The 14435-nt window shown below is 53.3% G+C and overlaps 3 protein-coding genes across 3 annotated transcripts; 1 reads left to right on the forward strand and 2 right to left on the reverse strand.

The window, feature by feature from the left end:
- Window positions 1-54: 54 nt before the first annotated feature.
- CkaCkLH20_04023 (mus7 mms22 family protein) lies at window positions 55-7141 on the reverse strand (the record flags this gene model as incomplete). Its single annotated transcript, XM_038886742.1, has 6 exons — window positions 55-1250; window positions 1298-1478; window positions 1527-1664; window positions 1715-1885; window positions 1932-2110; window positions 2158-7141. The coding sequence occupies 6 exons, from the start codon at window positions 7139-7141 to the stop codon at window positions 55-57; spliced, it is 6849 nt and encodes a 2282-aa protein (XP_038747992.1).
- A 1733-nt stretch (window positions 7142-8874) lies between these two features.
- On the forward strand, window positions 8875-9764 carry CkaCkLH20_04024 (cytochrome c oxidase subunit v; the record flags this gene model as incomplete). Its single annotated transcript, XM_038886743.1, has 3 exons — window positions 8875-9115; window positions 9414-9607; window positions 9678-9764. 3 exons carry the CDS (start codon window positions 8875-8877, stop codon window positions 9762-9764), a joined length of 522 nt encoding a protein of 173 aa, XP_038747993.1.
- A 433-nt stretch (window positions 9765-10197) lies between these two features.
- Window positions 10198-12678, reverse strand: CkaCkLH20_04025 (uncharacterized protein; the record flags this gene model as incomplete). The annotated part of the gene is made up of 8 exons (XM_038886744.1): window positions 10198-10233; window positions 10284-10914; window positions 10965-11300; window positions 11354-12045; window positions 12096-12208; window positions 12260-12359; window positions 12413-12537; window positions 12591-12678. The coding sequence occupies 8 exons, from the start codon at window positions 12676-12678 to the stop codon at window positions 10198-10200; spliced, it is 2121 nt and encodes a 706-aa protein (XP_038747994.1).
- Window positions 12679-14435: the final 1757 nt, after the last annotated feature.

Below are 14435 nucleotides of genomic sequence, written 5' to 3' on the forward strand. Positions count from 1 at the left end.
TCCGGCTATGTCCACACCTGTTCGTCTACATCCACAACGCTGCTTATAGGGTATTCAGAATATCATATAACCTTCAAAGTCAAATCCTTGCCGCTCATTCTCCTTCTTTCCCCTCCTCCACCAATCAGTCCAAATTTGAAGTTGATCATGCAAGCTGTCCACAAGCTCTTGCATATCCCAGTTGAGTTTGATAGTTCCGTGTGTGGGCTGCGTTGAGGAGTGATCGCAGGTGCTACCTGGAACCGTCCACACGGGGCCTTTGACCACCCAATTTCTCTGCACGTCGTCCACGATAACCCGAGACCACTCAAGAACCATAGCGTCTTGAATCTTGATGCTGCCGAACCCTCTGATGCGGCGAAACAGCGCCGATGGAGAAATTGTTGTTGTCGGAGAATCATCCATTGCATCGCTGAGGTAGTCCTGTGCTCCTTCCACGAGCAGGCTGAACCGGTCAAGTCGGTCCATGACGTCGTCCCACCACCCCATACCCTCAGTTACCAAGGAGAAGGATTCGACGGTGGGTTGAAGTGTGTTGATGAGCCAGATGACCTTCCTGAAAACGTGAACGTGTTCTGCGCATAGGGGCGTACCTCCCACGCTCGTCGCCCAATCCAGTATAGATGTGATGAGAACAGAGAGAGACGTCAGAGTGTTGCCCGTTGTTTGACGAGTTATGACCGCACCGCTCCACACGAGTCCTAGAGCGTCGCAGAACACGTCAAGCAACGCGTAAGCCTCGGGACTGGTTTTCGTAGCGTGCAACACTGCGGAAAGCATCCTGAGGGTGAAGGCCACAACGGCATCGCTTTTCATAGCCGTCTTCAGCAGAGAGACCTCTTGCGGTAGTCGGCCAAGTTGCAGTGCTTTCTTGAAGTTGTTCAGCAAAAGGTAGAACAAACTGCTGGCAACCCCAGAATTTCCCTCTGCAAGCTTCAGTCCGTAAGACAGGATCCTCGCGACTTGCAGTTCGGGATCTTCGGTAGGCGGAGAGTACGTCTTGCTCACTTCTCTGAAGAAGGAAGGCACCTTACAAATATCTGCACCATAAGTTGTGATCAAGGATATGATGTTGCGGACAAATCTGACGTAGTTGGGGTGCTCTGTTGTTGACTCGGTAGAGGTAATCTCAAGGTCGCTTCGCATCTGTTGCATGACATTGTCCAATGCCTTGGAGTAATCGGCAAGGAATTTCTTCTTGTCCCCTGCATTCGTTGTCTGCAGTGATTGTCGCATCCATTTCATCGCGTCTACGGCTGTTAGCCATATGTTCCGAGTCTCGAAAGGGCGTCTTTACATTCAAAGAAGTCGCGATTAGACAGGTAACCTGGATTGACAACGAACCCAACAGCCTTGTCAGGAACGAAAGGGCAACCCTCGCGTTGTAGTTGTTGGCCAAAGCGGTTCTCGAACCTCAGACAATGGTTTGGTTGGACAATAATGATTAACCACAGCTGTAGAGTGTCTATCCCGATATCCTGCTGCGTGTTAGTCTTAATCCCAACACTGACAGGGCGACTACTTACAGCCAGCTGGATCTCTGCTCCTCTCTGTGCGACGGTCGAGAGAAACAGAGGAAGATAGAGTCGTTGTTCCAAGCTGAGCTTGTTTGGTAGGTTCTCAAATACACCAAATTTGCCTCGTTTGAAGGAATGAGAAGGTTGCTGCGGCGGTCAGTGTCATACCATAAAAGGAGAGAGACATATAGGCTTACTATCATGACACAGCGAACGAAAAGACTCGTCATAATGCCAGATACGACAACAGCCTGCTCAACACAGGCACTTGACACGGCTTTGACGCTCGGCTTATTCCTCGCATTTTGACTGGACAAGATGCAGCGAGCCATCGAGAAAAATACGGCGGCAAGCTCGCGCTCGAGCATCTGAGAAATGTCAGGTCTGCAAACAAAGAGGGCACGTGTGACTTACCATGATCGCCTCTTCGGATTCAGAGCATGCCATGCTATCTTGACTGTCGCTACCTTCGTTAAAAGCAGCTTCAATCCGCACCAGCAACCGTTCAAGTGTTGTCAATGAAGCTTGCAGAAGCCCAGATGGGAATTCCGCCGGCAGTGCTGAAAAGTGCTGGAAGACATGTTGCAGTTGCACTGGAAGACGTTAGCTCGAACGCGCTATGCATTAGGTGTTGACATACCGGGACTTGAAGCAAGTCTAGCGAGCTCGAGACTGGCCGCGTGCTGTACCACATCCATAGATGACTTGACGGAAAAGAGCATGATTTCCATAGTGGCGGCCTTGTTCTTGGCTATGATCGAGTTCATCAATCCTTCGCTGATTCTGCTGGTGGTCTCCTTCGGCATTGCAAGGAACTGCTGCTGCATGTCCGACGCTGCAGAGTTGTATGAATCAAGCAGTTGTTTGAAAACATTGGCTTGCCACTTGGCGAGTGGGTGGAAGGCCTCAGGAGATTCCTCGTGCACGACGAATCGCGCCAGCTGGTTCCAAGCCCGCAAGTTGATCAGGCAGGCCTCTTTGTGAGAACTAGCAGGAATCACGAGCTTTTCCAGGTTATGGATACCGGGCCGAAGATCAGGGGGTGAGGCCCAGAATAGGGTGCACAGAAGATCATGATGATTTCTCAAGGCAGCCAGATCATGTGCGTGAACATCCTGTTCCTTTGAATATTGCCGGTCGTGATTAGGAAGGGTGCGTGCTACCAAGTTCCGAATGTCCTTGACCAGGCCCTTTTTCCTCAGATTCTTGATGACCAAGGCAACCAGTTTGAGGAAGATATGGAAGCATCGATCCTCTGCTTCAACCTTCAAGGACGGGTTCTGGTGAAGGCTGTCTAGGAACCGGGCCGAGCGGAATGCCTCTTCATTTCGCAAGTGCGACAGGTTTTGAGAACCAAAGAAGTCGAAGATGGTGCCAACGACGCCGCTGCACTTCTGCCAACCCCATTGATCAACGAGGTAGTGACATCTGGACACCAGCGACCGGCAATAGTCATTGAAGCTTGGCGGCTGGCGAGGATTGGCGCGGTACAGTTGGAAGACGCGTTTCATTACTTGTTGAGGCAGGTTCCAGCCCTCCACAGGTGTCTGGTGTCTTTTGCCGGGAACAAGGACGCCCAAATTGTCGAACTCGCATAAGGGCAAGAGAGTAAACATGTCCTTCCAAGCCCGCTCAAACTCCTGGGCATCAGATCCTTGAGTAACGTTGGGCTGAATGAGCTGGGAATGCGTTACGTCCCAGAAGTTCATCCTCGGGATCCGAAGGCTTTCCAAAACCCTTATGAGAAGTACCCATGCATGGGGAGTGCGTTTATCGGGACGGATTCCGCGCTCACGAAAGCTCAATGACTGAAGGTCCTCGTAGAGATGATGAATCTCATCTAGCCCCGCTGAGAGAAGTATACGAACGAGGGTTTCAGCAACCTTCTTCAAAACGTTCTCCAAGGTGAATCCCTCTGAGATCAATGGGGCGTGTTTCTGGCAGAGACGCACTGAAGAAGACACGACGAGAAGAAGATTCGAAAGAACATCGATGAGCTGAAGCCGCTTCTCAGCACCCACATAGATCCCCGAGTCCAGACGGGATATGAAAGCCCGGGTCACGTCAGTGAGGCGAGTGACGAAGGAGTGCGCGCCGGCGTCGTCTGTGAAGCTCATAGACTTCTGAACATAATCTAGAACGAAACGCGCAGCATCTGTTGTGCTGAACTCAGAATCTGCCACGGAGGCTGGTTTGAAGATTTGGTCCAGGATGCCGTCCATCAGAATACCAAATTCAGACGACACTTGCTCGTTCCAGATATCCCAACGAAGAATTCGTTCGTCCAGGTGGAACGAGACCCGGGAGCGAGGTTGCCAGAGCTTCTCTGGAAACAGCTCGTCGATCGCAGCCTCAACCCGACCACTACCGATGAGGGTTGTCTCATGGAAGAATACACCACGGTCGAGTGGGAAGACCTCAAAGTGCTGGGTGTAATGGGTGCCAAAAGGACCGAGGCCGAGGAGTTGACTATCGGTGAATGTTGTCTTTGGTGTCTCTACTGGAGTGAACACTTCTGTAGTCGGCAGCGGATCATCTGCGTGTCGAAAGTGAGCTGCAGCGAGATCGACTCGGATAGGCTGGACCGATTTCCTCGACCGCTTGGGACGGCGTGTCTCCGCTTCAGGCAGTTCAGGAATCACCCTGGGAGCTAGACTTTGTTCTGAAGCAACAGAGCATGCATCGTCAATGACAGAATCAAGGTGTATACTCCTCGCCGACAGCGACTGCGTGCAGCTACGCTGGAAGATAGCATCAAGTGCTCGCTTTCTCGCGTGGAAGCCAATTCTGCCCGGTTGGTCGGCCAGATCGGTCTCCAGCTGGGCGGGTCTGCTTTCAACAGGTTGCCCACGCTGGGTAGTAGTCGAATGAGATCTGGAAAATGGGCGCGATGCTTGCCGCGCTCTTGGAGAAGGTATCGCAGTCTCAGTGCTCTCGTGGACAGATCTCAGAGGCTGATCGGTGGCCCGGCTCTTAGGTGAAGCTAACGGGGTCCGCGAAAGAACGTTGCTTGGGATCGGGGCGAGTGGGCGCCGCCCGGCTTGCTTCGGCCGGCTGCTCTTGCGTTGTAGCCCCTTTCGAGGCTGGATCTTGCTTCCCTTCCATCGCTGTAAGATTGTACCAGCATCAACGTTGTCTTTCCTCGTTGCTAAACGAATTGACTTGTTTGTCGGGCTTGTTCTCCCGAGATTGCGCCTGGTATGGGCTGTTCTTGCTGCAACCTTCAGGAAGCGCGGTGCGTCTGGCTCAATCACATCCAAAATGCTCAGTCGAGGAGGAGTTTTTGCTCTAGCAGAATGACCGGACGCGCCAGGTACGGGTTTCTGGCGGTCGACCCAAGGATCAAGACGTGAATCTTTCGTGGACCGACTCGTGGCCTTGGGAGGCCTTCCACGTTTCTTCGGTTGCGTGCCGGTGGTTGAGGTCTTGGTCTTTTGTTTCTTGGCCGGTCGAAATGATTCGTTGAGAGTCATCTGGCGTTTCCTGCTAGGCGCCATGTGATCAATCTCATTGTCCTCCATCGCGGAAGAGTTTTCGTCGTCGATCTCAATGACCGGTGCGGTTGCTCGTTGCGAGGGCACCACAGAACCGGTGCCGGAGGCAATGCGAGTGGGTTTCGGCAGCGAGGTGGCTTCGTCATCTGAATAGTCAAAGAGGAACGAAGCTGCTGTGCCGGATGTTGAGCGTCCCATTCGACGTACAGCAACCCCGCGTCTCTGCGTCTTCTCAGGCGATTGGTCATAGTGATGCTGTTGCGTAGGCTTCGGACGAGTTGCCTGCTGATCGAGTCGGAGCCAGGATGCCGGAAGAACACCTCGGATCCTCCGGCCAACATTTCTGATGGCTTCCGTTCCGCTTTCCGAGCCACTGGCGGCATCGTTCGCTGCCTCATCTTCTGATATGGCGATAACGTCACCGAACTCGGGTTGAATGTTGTCTTCGTCATCAGATACATCCGCCATAGTGATATCGATGCTTTCTTGGTTTGCAACAGTAGGCGCCTGTCTTGGAGGCGACTTGAACGGGTCATCGTCGTCGTCGAAGAGGACTTGAGCCAAATTCGTTCCTGGTGGCGGAGCAGACTCGGTCATTAGCTCGTCTGCGGCGGCCGGTACAACTGGTGTCGGTGGTGGCAAAGGAGACGAAGAAAGGACGCCGTAGACTTCATCGTATGTTTGAAAAGTCGGGCCCGAAGACAAACGTGTGCTGGGGCCCGCCGTTTTCGCAGACTTCGTTCTGTTGCGGGCACCTGCCGGTCTCCCCCTCTTTTTCTTCTGTGTTGTCGTTGATTTGCGGAAGATCTCGTCGATCGATGGAAGGTCCTCGTTATCAGACAAGCTGGTATTATCTGTCTCGCCTTGGCTCGGTTGGCTACTCGGCCCGCCCCTGTGTTTGGGTGACGAAGTTCGCAATGGGGAAGACAACGGTGACAGAGACATCCGTAAGATATCATCGTGCAGCGGTTCTGTTACTCCCTGAGCTTGACTCTCGTCTGTCATTTCGTTAGGTCCGTCGACTGTGCTCTCCTGACTAGCCTCAAAGTCCTGCTCTTGCGAGTCTTCTTCAGCAGCTTTCCGTCGGCGCGATGAATCCTGCTCGACTGGCATCCTAACGGGTCGCAGGCCGTGAGATTTGAAGACACTGCTGTATTGAGCATTCTCGATGAGATATGGGTGTTCCTGAATCGGTTTCCTCTTTCTGAACGAGCGTGCATAGACAGCTGCTGTTTCCCTCGCAATCTCCTCATCCCGATCTGTGTTCCTGCCTCGCTGGCTGGCTGGTGGTCGTGGCTGGCTCGTGGGTGGGCTCTGCTGAGTTCTCGGCGGAAAAGGCTGAACTCGCGCAGGACTATGTTGACCCCTAGTCGGGCTCCGCTGACTTCTTGGGGAAACAACATGAGCTCGCACGGTACTGTGGCTGCTGGTCGGACTTTGTTGAGATATTGCCGCAGGTTGTAGATCCCTCGTCGAGCTTGACGAATCTCTAGGCGGACTTGCCATGGAATGCAGGCTTCGAGGAGCTCGCACAGGACTATGCTGACTACTAGCCGGGCTCTGCTGAGATCTTGCCGATGGCTGTCGACCTCTAATTGAGCTTGACGGGGCCCTGGGCGGACTCGCCATCGGGATCGAAGGAGGAGGCAAGCTTTGGGTATTGTTTTCGGCCGGGAACTCTGGCGGGGCCGCCGTGATCTTCACATAACTCGTCGATATGCTGTCGTCTTCCATGAGAGGGTCGGGGGAGTCATCGCGTCCGTCGATCGTGTACGTCTGCCTCGACGTAGGAGGTGCGGCCGTCGGGAGATCGTCCAGGTCGAAAATGTCGGCGAGATCGTCGACATCTTGTGCCGAAGAAAGTGGCGAGGACGCCGGCTCGCTGGCGGGAGGTCTGGTTTCCACATGGCTCAGTATAGGAATCTCTGAACTCGGAAACGCGTCTGGGACCGCCTGCGAGGATGCCGGAACGTCCCAGACGCTGTCTTCGGGGGCTTGCGTCGTCTGCAAGGCTTCGTCGAGACTTGTCGTGGGAAATTCGTCATTCAAGGGTCCATCTAGTTCCTGGCTATCGAAGTCGAGCTCGTCGTCCGAGTCTGGGACCTCGCCCAGTTCTTTCCAGTTCGCCATGGCGCGTATCGTTCATCATAAACAACTGAACATGATTTAAAGAATATGAAAGCAGCGCCTGTGTCGTTTGGCGAGGAAGGGGAATCGGCAGCGTGATTGTTTGGTCGGGACCGTAGGTAGTGCATTACCTAAGGCGAAGTGCCTCTTTAGCGTGTGCCTGTGTTAAGGCGGGACGCGTCGGCGAGCGCGTTTTGGCATGTGGTGGGGTTCGCTGGCGCGCCGTGGCGGGTGGCACGGGGAATTCGAATTGAGTGCACGGCCGACCGGAGCCGATTTTTACTGGAGACGGCACCGAGAGCTCCAGCTGAAGTACAGCTCCGACCGAAGATTCATTGTCCTAATTACATCAAAGTATTTGACGTCACCAAACCACGGAAGCAGCACGACTTGCAATCTCAACGCATTTTAACACTTCAATCCATCGCCGGCGAAAACGACTTACGAAATGAGCGTCACCAGAAATATCTTACCATTGACAATCGCTGTCGTAGCTGGCGTGGGCATCTGTTCGTCCAACTCCCCCGGGCGCATTTCCTTCGCCTGAAGCTAATGTTTCTTGGTCATGCAGCCGTATACACACTGAAGCCGGTTCTCGAAGAGCAGCAGAGGCAGCGCGAGCAGAAACAGTTCCAGACGGGCCCTCCTACGACTCCCGAGCAACCCGTTCCGAAGCAGACGATCGCGAAACCCGGCACGGCTGCCGGCGACTCTACAACAAGACCTTAAGGCGCCAGGTCTTTGCTTGTGTTTACTTAATTGCCTCATAAACTTTTGTCCAAGCAAGGCTGCAACAATGCTCATTTGATACCCATACTACATGCGATATCGGGCACGAGGCCGCATAAGACCCGGTGCAAGCAGGCAGAACACTTCAGGATTCCGGGAGAAATCATCTTGCGTCTGGATCGTAGGGCAGCCCGATTGATCGAACAGCCGAGGATAGTCAGGCCAATGCACATAGATTTCGTATGGCCATTCGGCCGAAATCGGCATACGAAGGCGTTGGTTCTTGCGAAAATGTACATCCTGTAGCGCGGAAACGTAGATAACGTTTCCTGCGGCGAGACCTGGAGTATTTCCAGAGCCATTGGCTAAATACGAGATGGATACGCATCCTGAGTAAGCTATGCGGCGCAGCTAGATGGCATTATCATGCCACCCACGAGCCCTTTGCAACTGCGCAGAACGACACCAATTGCAAGCGGAAATCATGGATGTAAGGGGGATTTGTCTAGATATGATACAATTAATCCCAATTGGCCTCAAGATAAAAGTCAATTGCAGTCTTGGACGTCAGCCTTGCGAGTGATGCCATCTAGATCCCGGTCAAACGGCGGTATTCGGGATGAGCCGACAACCGAGCTTGCACCAGCAACAGCGACCAGAGCTGTCAGCCCAGACACCGAGGTGAGCGATTGAGCGGTCCACCCCGGCCAATCGACAGATCCCATTGGAAGGTTCGTCCGTGCACGGGCCAGAATCCCATCACGTGACGGCCCAATCACCCAGTCGCAGCCGGCGTATTGCAATCGAAATTCCAATCATACGATTGCCCGGAACTTCTAGGTAGCCAGAAAAACCCTCTTTTCCCTCCTCGAACGGAACAACCCAAAACCCTCGAGAAACGCCCCCGATCCGACGAACCGCCGTTCAATCGACCTCGTCCGACAGACCTCTCTCTCCCCCTCCGAGCGACCGACCGATTTTTTTTCCCACACACAAAAGAGAACACGATGCTCAGAACCCCGACCGTTTCCCTGGCCCGCGCCGGCCTGCGCGCCGCCGCCGCTTCCACCCAGCAATCCGTCATCCGCCGCGCCGCCACCACCCACGCCATCTCCAACCCTACGCTCGCCAACATCGAGAAGAGATGGGAGGGCATGCCCCTCCAGGAGCAGGCCGAGCTCTGGATGAACCTGAGGGACCGCATGAAGGGCCCCTGGTCCGAGTTGACCCTCCAGGAGAAGAAGGCCGGTGCGTGAATCCTCTCTTTTTTTCGTGTGTTCCCCTCCTGGGTGGTCCGATGTTCCGAGATATCGCGACACAGCTTCTCCCCTCCCTACCAATTGCCCGCGAGAGCAGCCGGACCATCTATATAAATACATCTCGAAAGAGCTCTGGGAAGAGAGATACGGAAGGATGTAACACCAATTGGATTGGCAGACCCGTCCAATGTGACTGGGCATCTATCCCTGTGCATATGCATTGCGTCACAAGCCAGTTTTCTTTCTACTTCAGAAAAAAAAAAAACTAACGCAAATTGTCTCAACAGCCTACTGGATCGCCTTCGGTCCCCACGGTCCCCGCGCTGGCCCTGCCCCCGGTGAGGGCGGTCGCGTCTTCTGGGGCGTCATGGCCTCCGTCGCCGCCTCCCTGGCCATCTTCGCTTCCGTCCGCTTGCTTGCCAAGCCTCCTCCCGAGACCATGACCAAGGAGTACCAGGAGGCTTCCAACGAGTTCCTCAAGGTATGTGGCCCCTCTTCCCCGCGACCGGGCATCGTGCGGACGGGCCAATGGCTAACCCACCGTCTTCCAGAACCAAAAATCCGACCCCATCACCGGTATCTCCTCCGAGGGCTACTCCGGCAAGGGCATGGTCCAGTCTCCTCCCAAGGGCTTCTAAATCGATACCATCCTTCCCTTTCGTCTCTAGAATCACAATCACAATTCGACCATGGCAGATTGCCCATGTATAAAACTAGTAGAGCTGGCATGGGCGGGGGGGTTTGCGACGTGACTCGAGGACAACCATATGCTTGGTGTAAATACTGTACTAAAAGAGCTGAATTCCAAGCAACTTTCCATTTGTTTCTTAAACGAGACCGCATCGACTGTACGGTTTTCAAAATGAAGTTATGTCACTTGTATTAACGACTCGATGAAGAGGTACGTCGAACGAACCATAAATGAGTAACTCAATCTTGTGATAAATCTATTTCATCCAGTTCTACAAATGACATGCTTTTGCATAATTCTCGTTACAGCTTCGACTATGTGTCTTCCCTTGCCCGTGTTGTATCGATCTCGGTATCCGGTCTGGCTTAAGATCATCTCCTCTAGTTTTGCGAAACGGGTGACTCCAGACCGAGGACCTGGATAATATTAGCACACAATCGTTGTTGACGTTGAGATTCAAACTCACCAAAGCACTTCGGCTCGGGATGTAGACGTGAGTCCAGTTCTTGCGGTTATTCCACTCCATGGCGGTGGTGAAGAAGCGCGTGTTCTCGTCAACACGTCCGTGCCCACCGACGTCCTTGTGGTCGGTGTTCAGAATGACCTTGTAGCTTCCCGGAACCTCAATGCCAATTCTGTAATCGGCGAAGCTTTCGGTGGGGTTGAAGTTGAAGATGAAGACAACACCCGCTCTCTCAAAGACGATGACCTTGTCGCCCTCGTGCTTGAGCGAGATGTAGGCCTGCGGCGCCGCCAGCCAGCCGTACTGCTGCTCTGTGGTATTCATGAGACGATCAAAGTGGTCGAGGAACTTGTAGCGGAGTAGATGATCATCGGTCAGATTCAGCTGGCGACGAGCATACCAGAAAGAGTTCTGATTTCCTTCACGGGGGAAGTCAAGCCACTCTGGGTGACCGAATTCGTTACCCTCGAAGTTGAGATAACCCTCACCGCCGAGGGCGTGGGTGAGGAGTCGGATCATCTTGTGGAGAGCCATTCCGCGGTCGATTACAGGCGTCAAGGGAGTCAAGGTCGACATGTTAGTGTACATCTCAGCATCGCAAAGATGCATCATGAGCGTCTTGTCACCCACGAGCCTAGATTTGTCAGACTGAACAAAAAAGCCAAGTATCGGACGAGAACTTACGCTTGATCGTGAGACTCGCAGTATGCAATGGTCTTTTCGCCGTGCCTTCGGTTTGTCAAAGTGAAGCAAATGTTGCCGATATCCCAGTCCTCATCCTTCTGCTCCTTGAGGATCTTGATCCACATGTCCGGAATAGCCATGGCAAGACGGTAGTCAAAGCCAACACCGCCCAATGACAACGGCAAGCAGAGGGCGGGCATTCCAGATACGTCTTCGGCAACTGTGATGACTTCAGGATATAAGGAGTGAAGCAACTCGTTGGCAATCATGAGGTAAACGATGGCTTCCTCATCGGCGTCTGAGCCGAAGTATTCGTGGTAACCTCCAGAAAATCCACTGTTTATGTTAGCAGGTCGGAAACACATGTAACTTCTTTTATGCAATCTTACGTTCCAATGCCGTGGTGCAGGTACAGCATGCTTGTAACACCGTCGAAACGGAACCCGTCAAAGTGGTACTCGTCCATCCAGAAACGCAAGTTGCTGAGAAGGAATCTCATGACCTCGTGATGGCCGTAGTTGAACAATCTGCTGTCCCAAAGCTCATGTCGGCCACGGCCGCCCTCGTGGAAGTACTGATGATCCGTGCCATCGAACTCATTGAGTCCGTCCAAAACATTCTTGGAGGCGTGGCTATGGACGACATCGAGAAGCACCACAATCCCCATACTGTGGGCTGTGTCGACCAACTCCTTGAGATCTTCGGGCGTGCCATAACGACTGCTGGCGGCAAAGAAGTTGTTGATTTGGTAACCGAAGCTGGCATAGTATGCGTGCTCCATGACAGCCATCAGCTGAATGACGTTGTAGCCGAGACTCTTGATCCTGGGCAGCATGTTTTGAGTGAACTCTTTGTAAGTTGCAACTCTCAGCTCGGGCGAGGAGATTCCGACGTGAGCTTCGTAAACACGAGCGCTGCGAGGCTTCTTGGGTCTCGGGTGCTTAAACTCGTACTTTTCCGCCGCAGGCGGATTCCAGAAACGGGCCTCATATGCGGGGGAGATAGACAGATCTTGCGTCACATATTTGATCCATGCGGGGAGGCGGTCAACACGCTCGCCGTTGGGAAGTTGGAGAGAGATCTGTTTCATAGTTAGCCTTATTCATTTCTCGCTGTCACAAATAAACTCACCTTGACCTTGGAGTTGTGAGGGATCGCAGCTTGGCCGTTGTTGGCGGGAACAGTGATCTCAAAAACGCCGAAGTTGTTCTTCTTCATCTCATGGGAATTTCTGTCCCAGCCGTCTGCACGAGATTGGTTAACGCGTGTTTTCATGAAGGCTTACGCCAACTCACTGAAGTCGCCAGTCAGGAAGGCCTGAGTCGCATTGGGAGCCCACTCCCGGTAGATGATGTTGTTGTCTTGATCAACATTGAAACCGAAGATGGAAGTGCCCTATTCGAACAGTCAGCATCACGCTTGTAAGTGAATCAGAGGAGGACGCAGACCTGAGAGAACTTCTCAATGCCGCCCTCGGTGTCATTGATCTTCTTAATCCAGTCCTGAGTGCGAGCAAAACGCCTCTTCAGGGAGTCCTGGAACGGAGAAAGCCATGGGTCGAGCTTCACGACGCCTGGTAGGGATCAGTCAGTTACTCCCTAGACGATGGAGAAGCGGGTTGCTCACCAGTGCCGTCAGTAGGAACACCTTCGGCGGCCACATGGTCCCCGTTGAGGGGGATTGAGTTTGCCGAGTTCTCGACGATGGCGGCCATGTCGAATGATGCCCACTGTACTCAAGATGGGTAGATGTTGGGAGTGCGGGGCAAGACCGCAGGTTCGAGCACGAATCTGTCAATGGTAGACGCAGCACGTCAGAGTTGATCCAAGAAGGTTGTTTAAGTGTATGCAGGGTAAGGTGAGATTGGAAAAAGGTCGATTGGAAGCTCCTGTGCCCCGCGTGTGTGAAATGTTGAGGTCGGAGAAAGCTCAGAGAGCTTAGAAGTAAAAGTACCTGAGCTGTGCTAAGCCGGGAACTCTGACCTTTCCTAACGTAGGCCGGTAGGGGTCTGAGGCTAGGCAAGGAATGGGCAGATTGGTACCAATCTCGTCAGGAATTGGGCGAGCCTGGATTGTCTGGAATCTCGATCAGACGTTGGACACGGCTTCACATCAATAATAAAGTGGATGTGGGAAGGGCGGAGAAGAAAACAATCGGTGATGAAGGTCGTTTGTCGTTGTGCTACCTTGTCTTACGTCGTCTGGTTCTGTCTGGTTCCCCCGCAGTGCATGGGGCGAGCTTGGGATGATTTAACTTTCCAATTCATCGGACGTGAGAGGGAAGAGCTCGAGGTGTATTGTCGGCATGATGCATATGGTATGACGTCGTGGGGCAACGCAGCTTCCCAAGCTCATGGCGTGCAGGGCCAAAGGTCGTGGCTCAGAAGTATTCGTACACGGCAGCAGCGCAAAACCATCGCTGTATTCTTCCCTCCTCGCCTGCCTGCCCAGTTGCCTTGGGTTGGTCTGGGGGCGACCAATTCAACGAGAATTGCTGCATCGGAAGTGCCAGGCGCTAGGAATGAAGGAGAAAAACACACTGCCGCCACTTGGACCCCTCCCTGTAAATGCCTGCATCTCAACACAAACCACTGGTCGAATCAGAGGAGATGGGCGCCCATCCGGGGAGCCATTCGGGAGCTCGCCACCTCCGAAATGGTGGTCGATGGTACGCTGAAGGTTGAGGTACTTTCAGCGACGGCTTCTCTGCCGTTAGCAATTGCTAAAAACTCGTTCGGCTCCCCCGTATTCTTGCTTGGTGTAGCCTGCCATCCGCCGTGTGCTTTGCTCCTTTCAGGCAAGGAAGGATGGTGAGCGGAGGGCGATAGCTCACATCCCCTGCCAGTACGGGGGCCGGACCAGCAGGGTATGTTGGCCAGTACGAGCTATCAGTATTAGCTTTGTGGGACCGCCATGTCGTTATCGTGCCAAATTGCCATCACAAATACGTCGTGGACCGGCTCAGAATCGCATGCCAGACGCACAGTGGTGGAGTACTAAACACTGAGTGGGCTGGGGCTGGCTGCTGAAGTTGTTGTCGTTCATCACCTGAGAGGTCAGTTCGCGGTCTCTAAGATGAAAAAGAATCGTTCAAAGCCAGCCATCTTGCCTTCCGTGGATTGCAGAAAACATCTTGGAATCAAAAGCCGTTGCATCTTGCATTGTACCCGGGTCTCAGAGCCAGCTGCCTTACCTAACAGGACCTTTTCTCCGTGTCTGAAGCAGGTGAATTTGAATCATCGAATCTGCTGTGTTGAAAATCAGGTCTTTTACTTTGAAACTCACAGACACACGCCCAAGGTCCTATTGCCGCTCAGAACATGATCTGAGGATGATTGTCCCGCAGAGCCGCCAATGTTCCTAGTCCGGCGTTGGTGTGATCAGTGACAGACGCTCCCCGTGGACCATGACAGGGAGCTTTCCGGGATACCTGATAGCTCCGCGCTAACATGACGACAGCAGCATGCATACG

This window comes from Colletotrichum karsti (assembly GCF_011947395.1).
Source record: "Colletotrichum karsti strain CkLH20 chromosome Unknown Scaffold10, whole genome shotgun sequence".
Lineage (NCBI taxonomy): Eukaryota > Fungi > Ascomycota > Sordariomycetes > Glomerellales > Glomerellaceae > Colletotrichum > Colletotrichum karsti.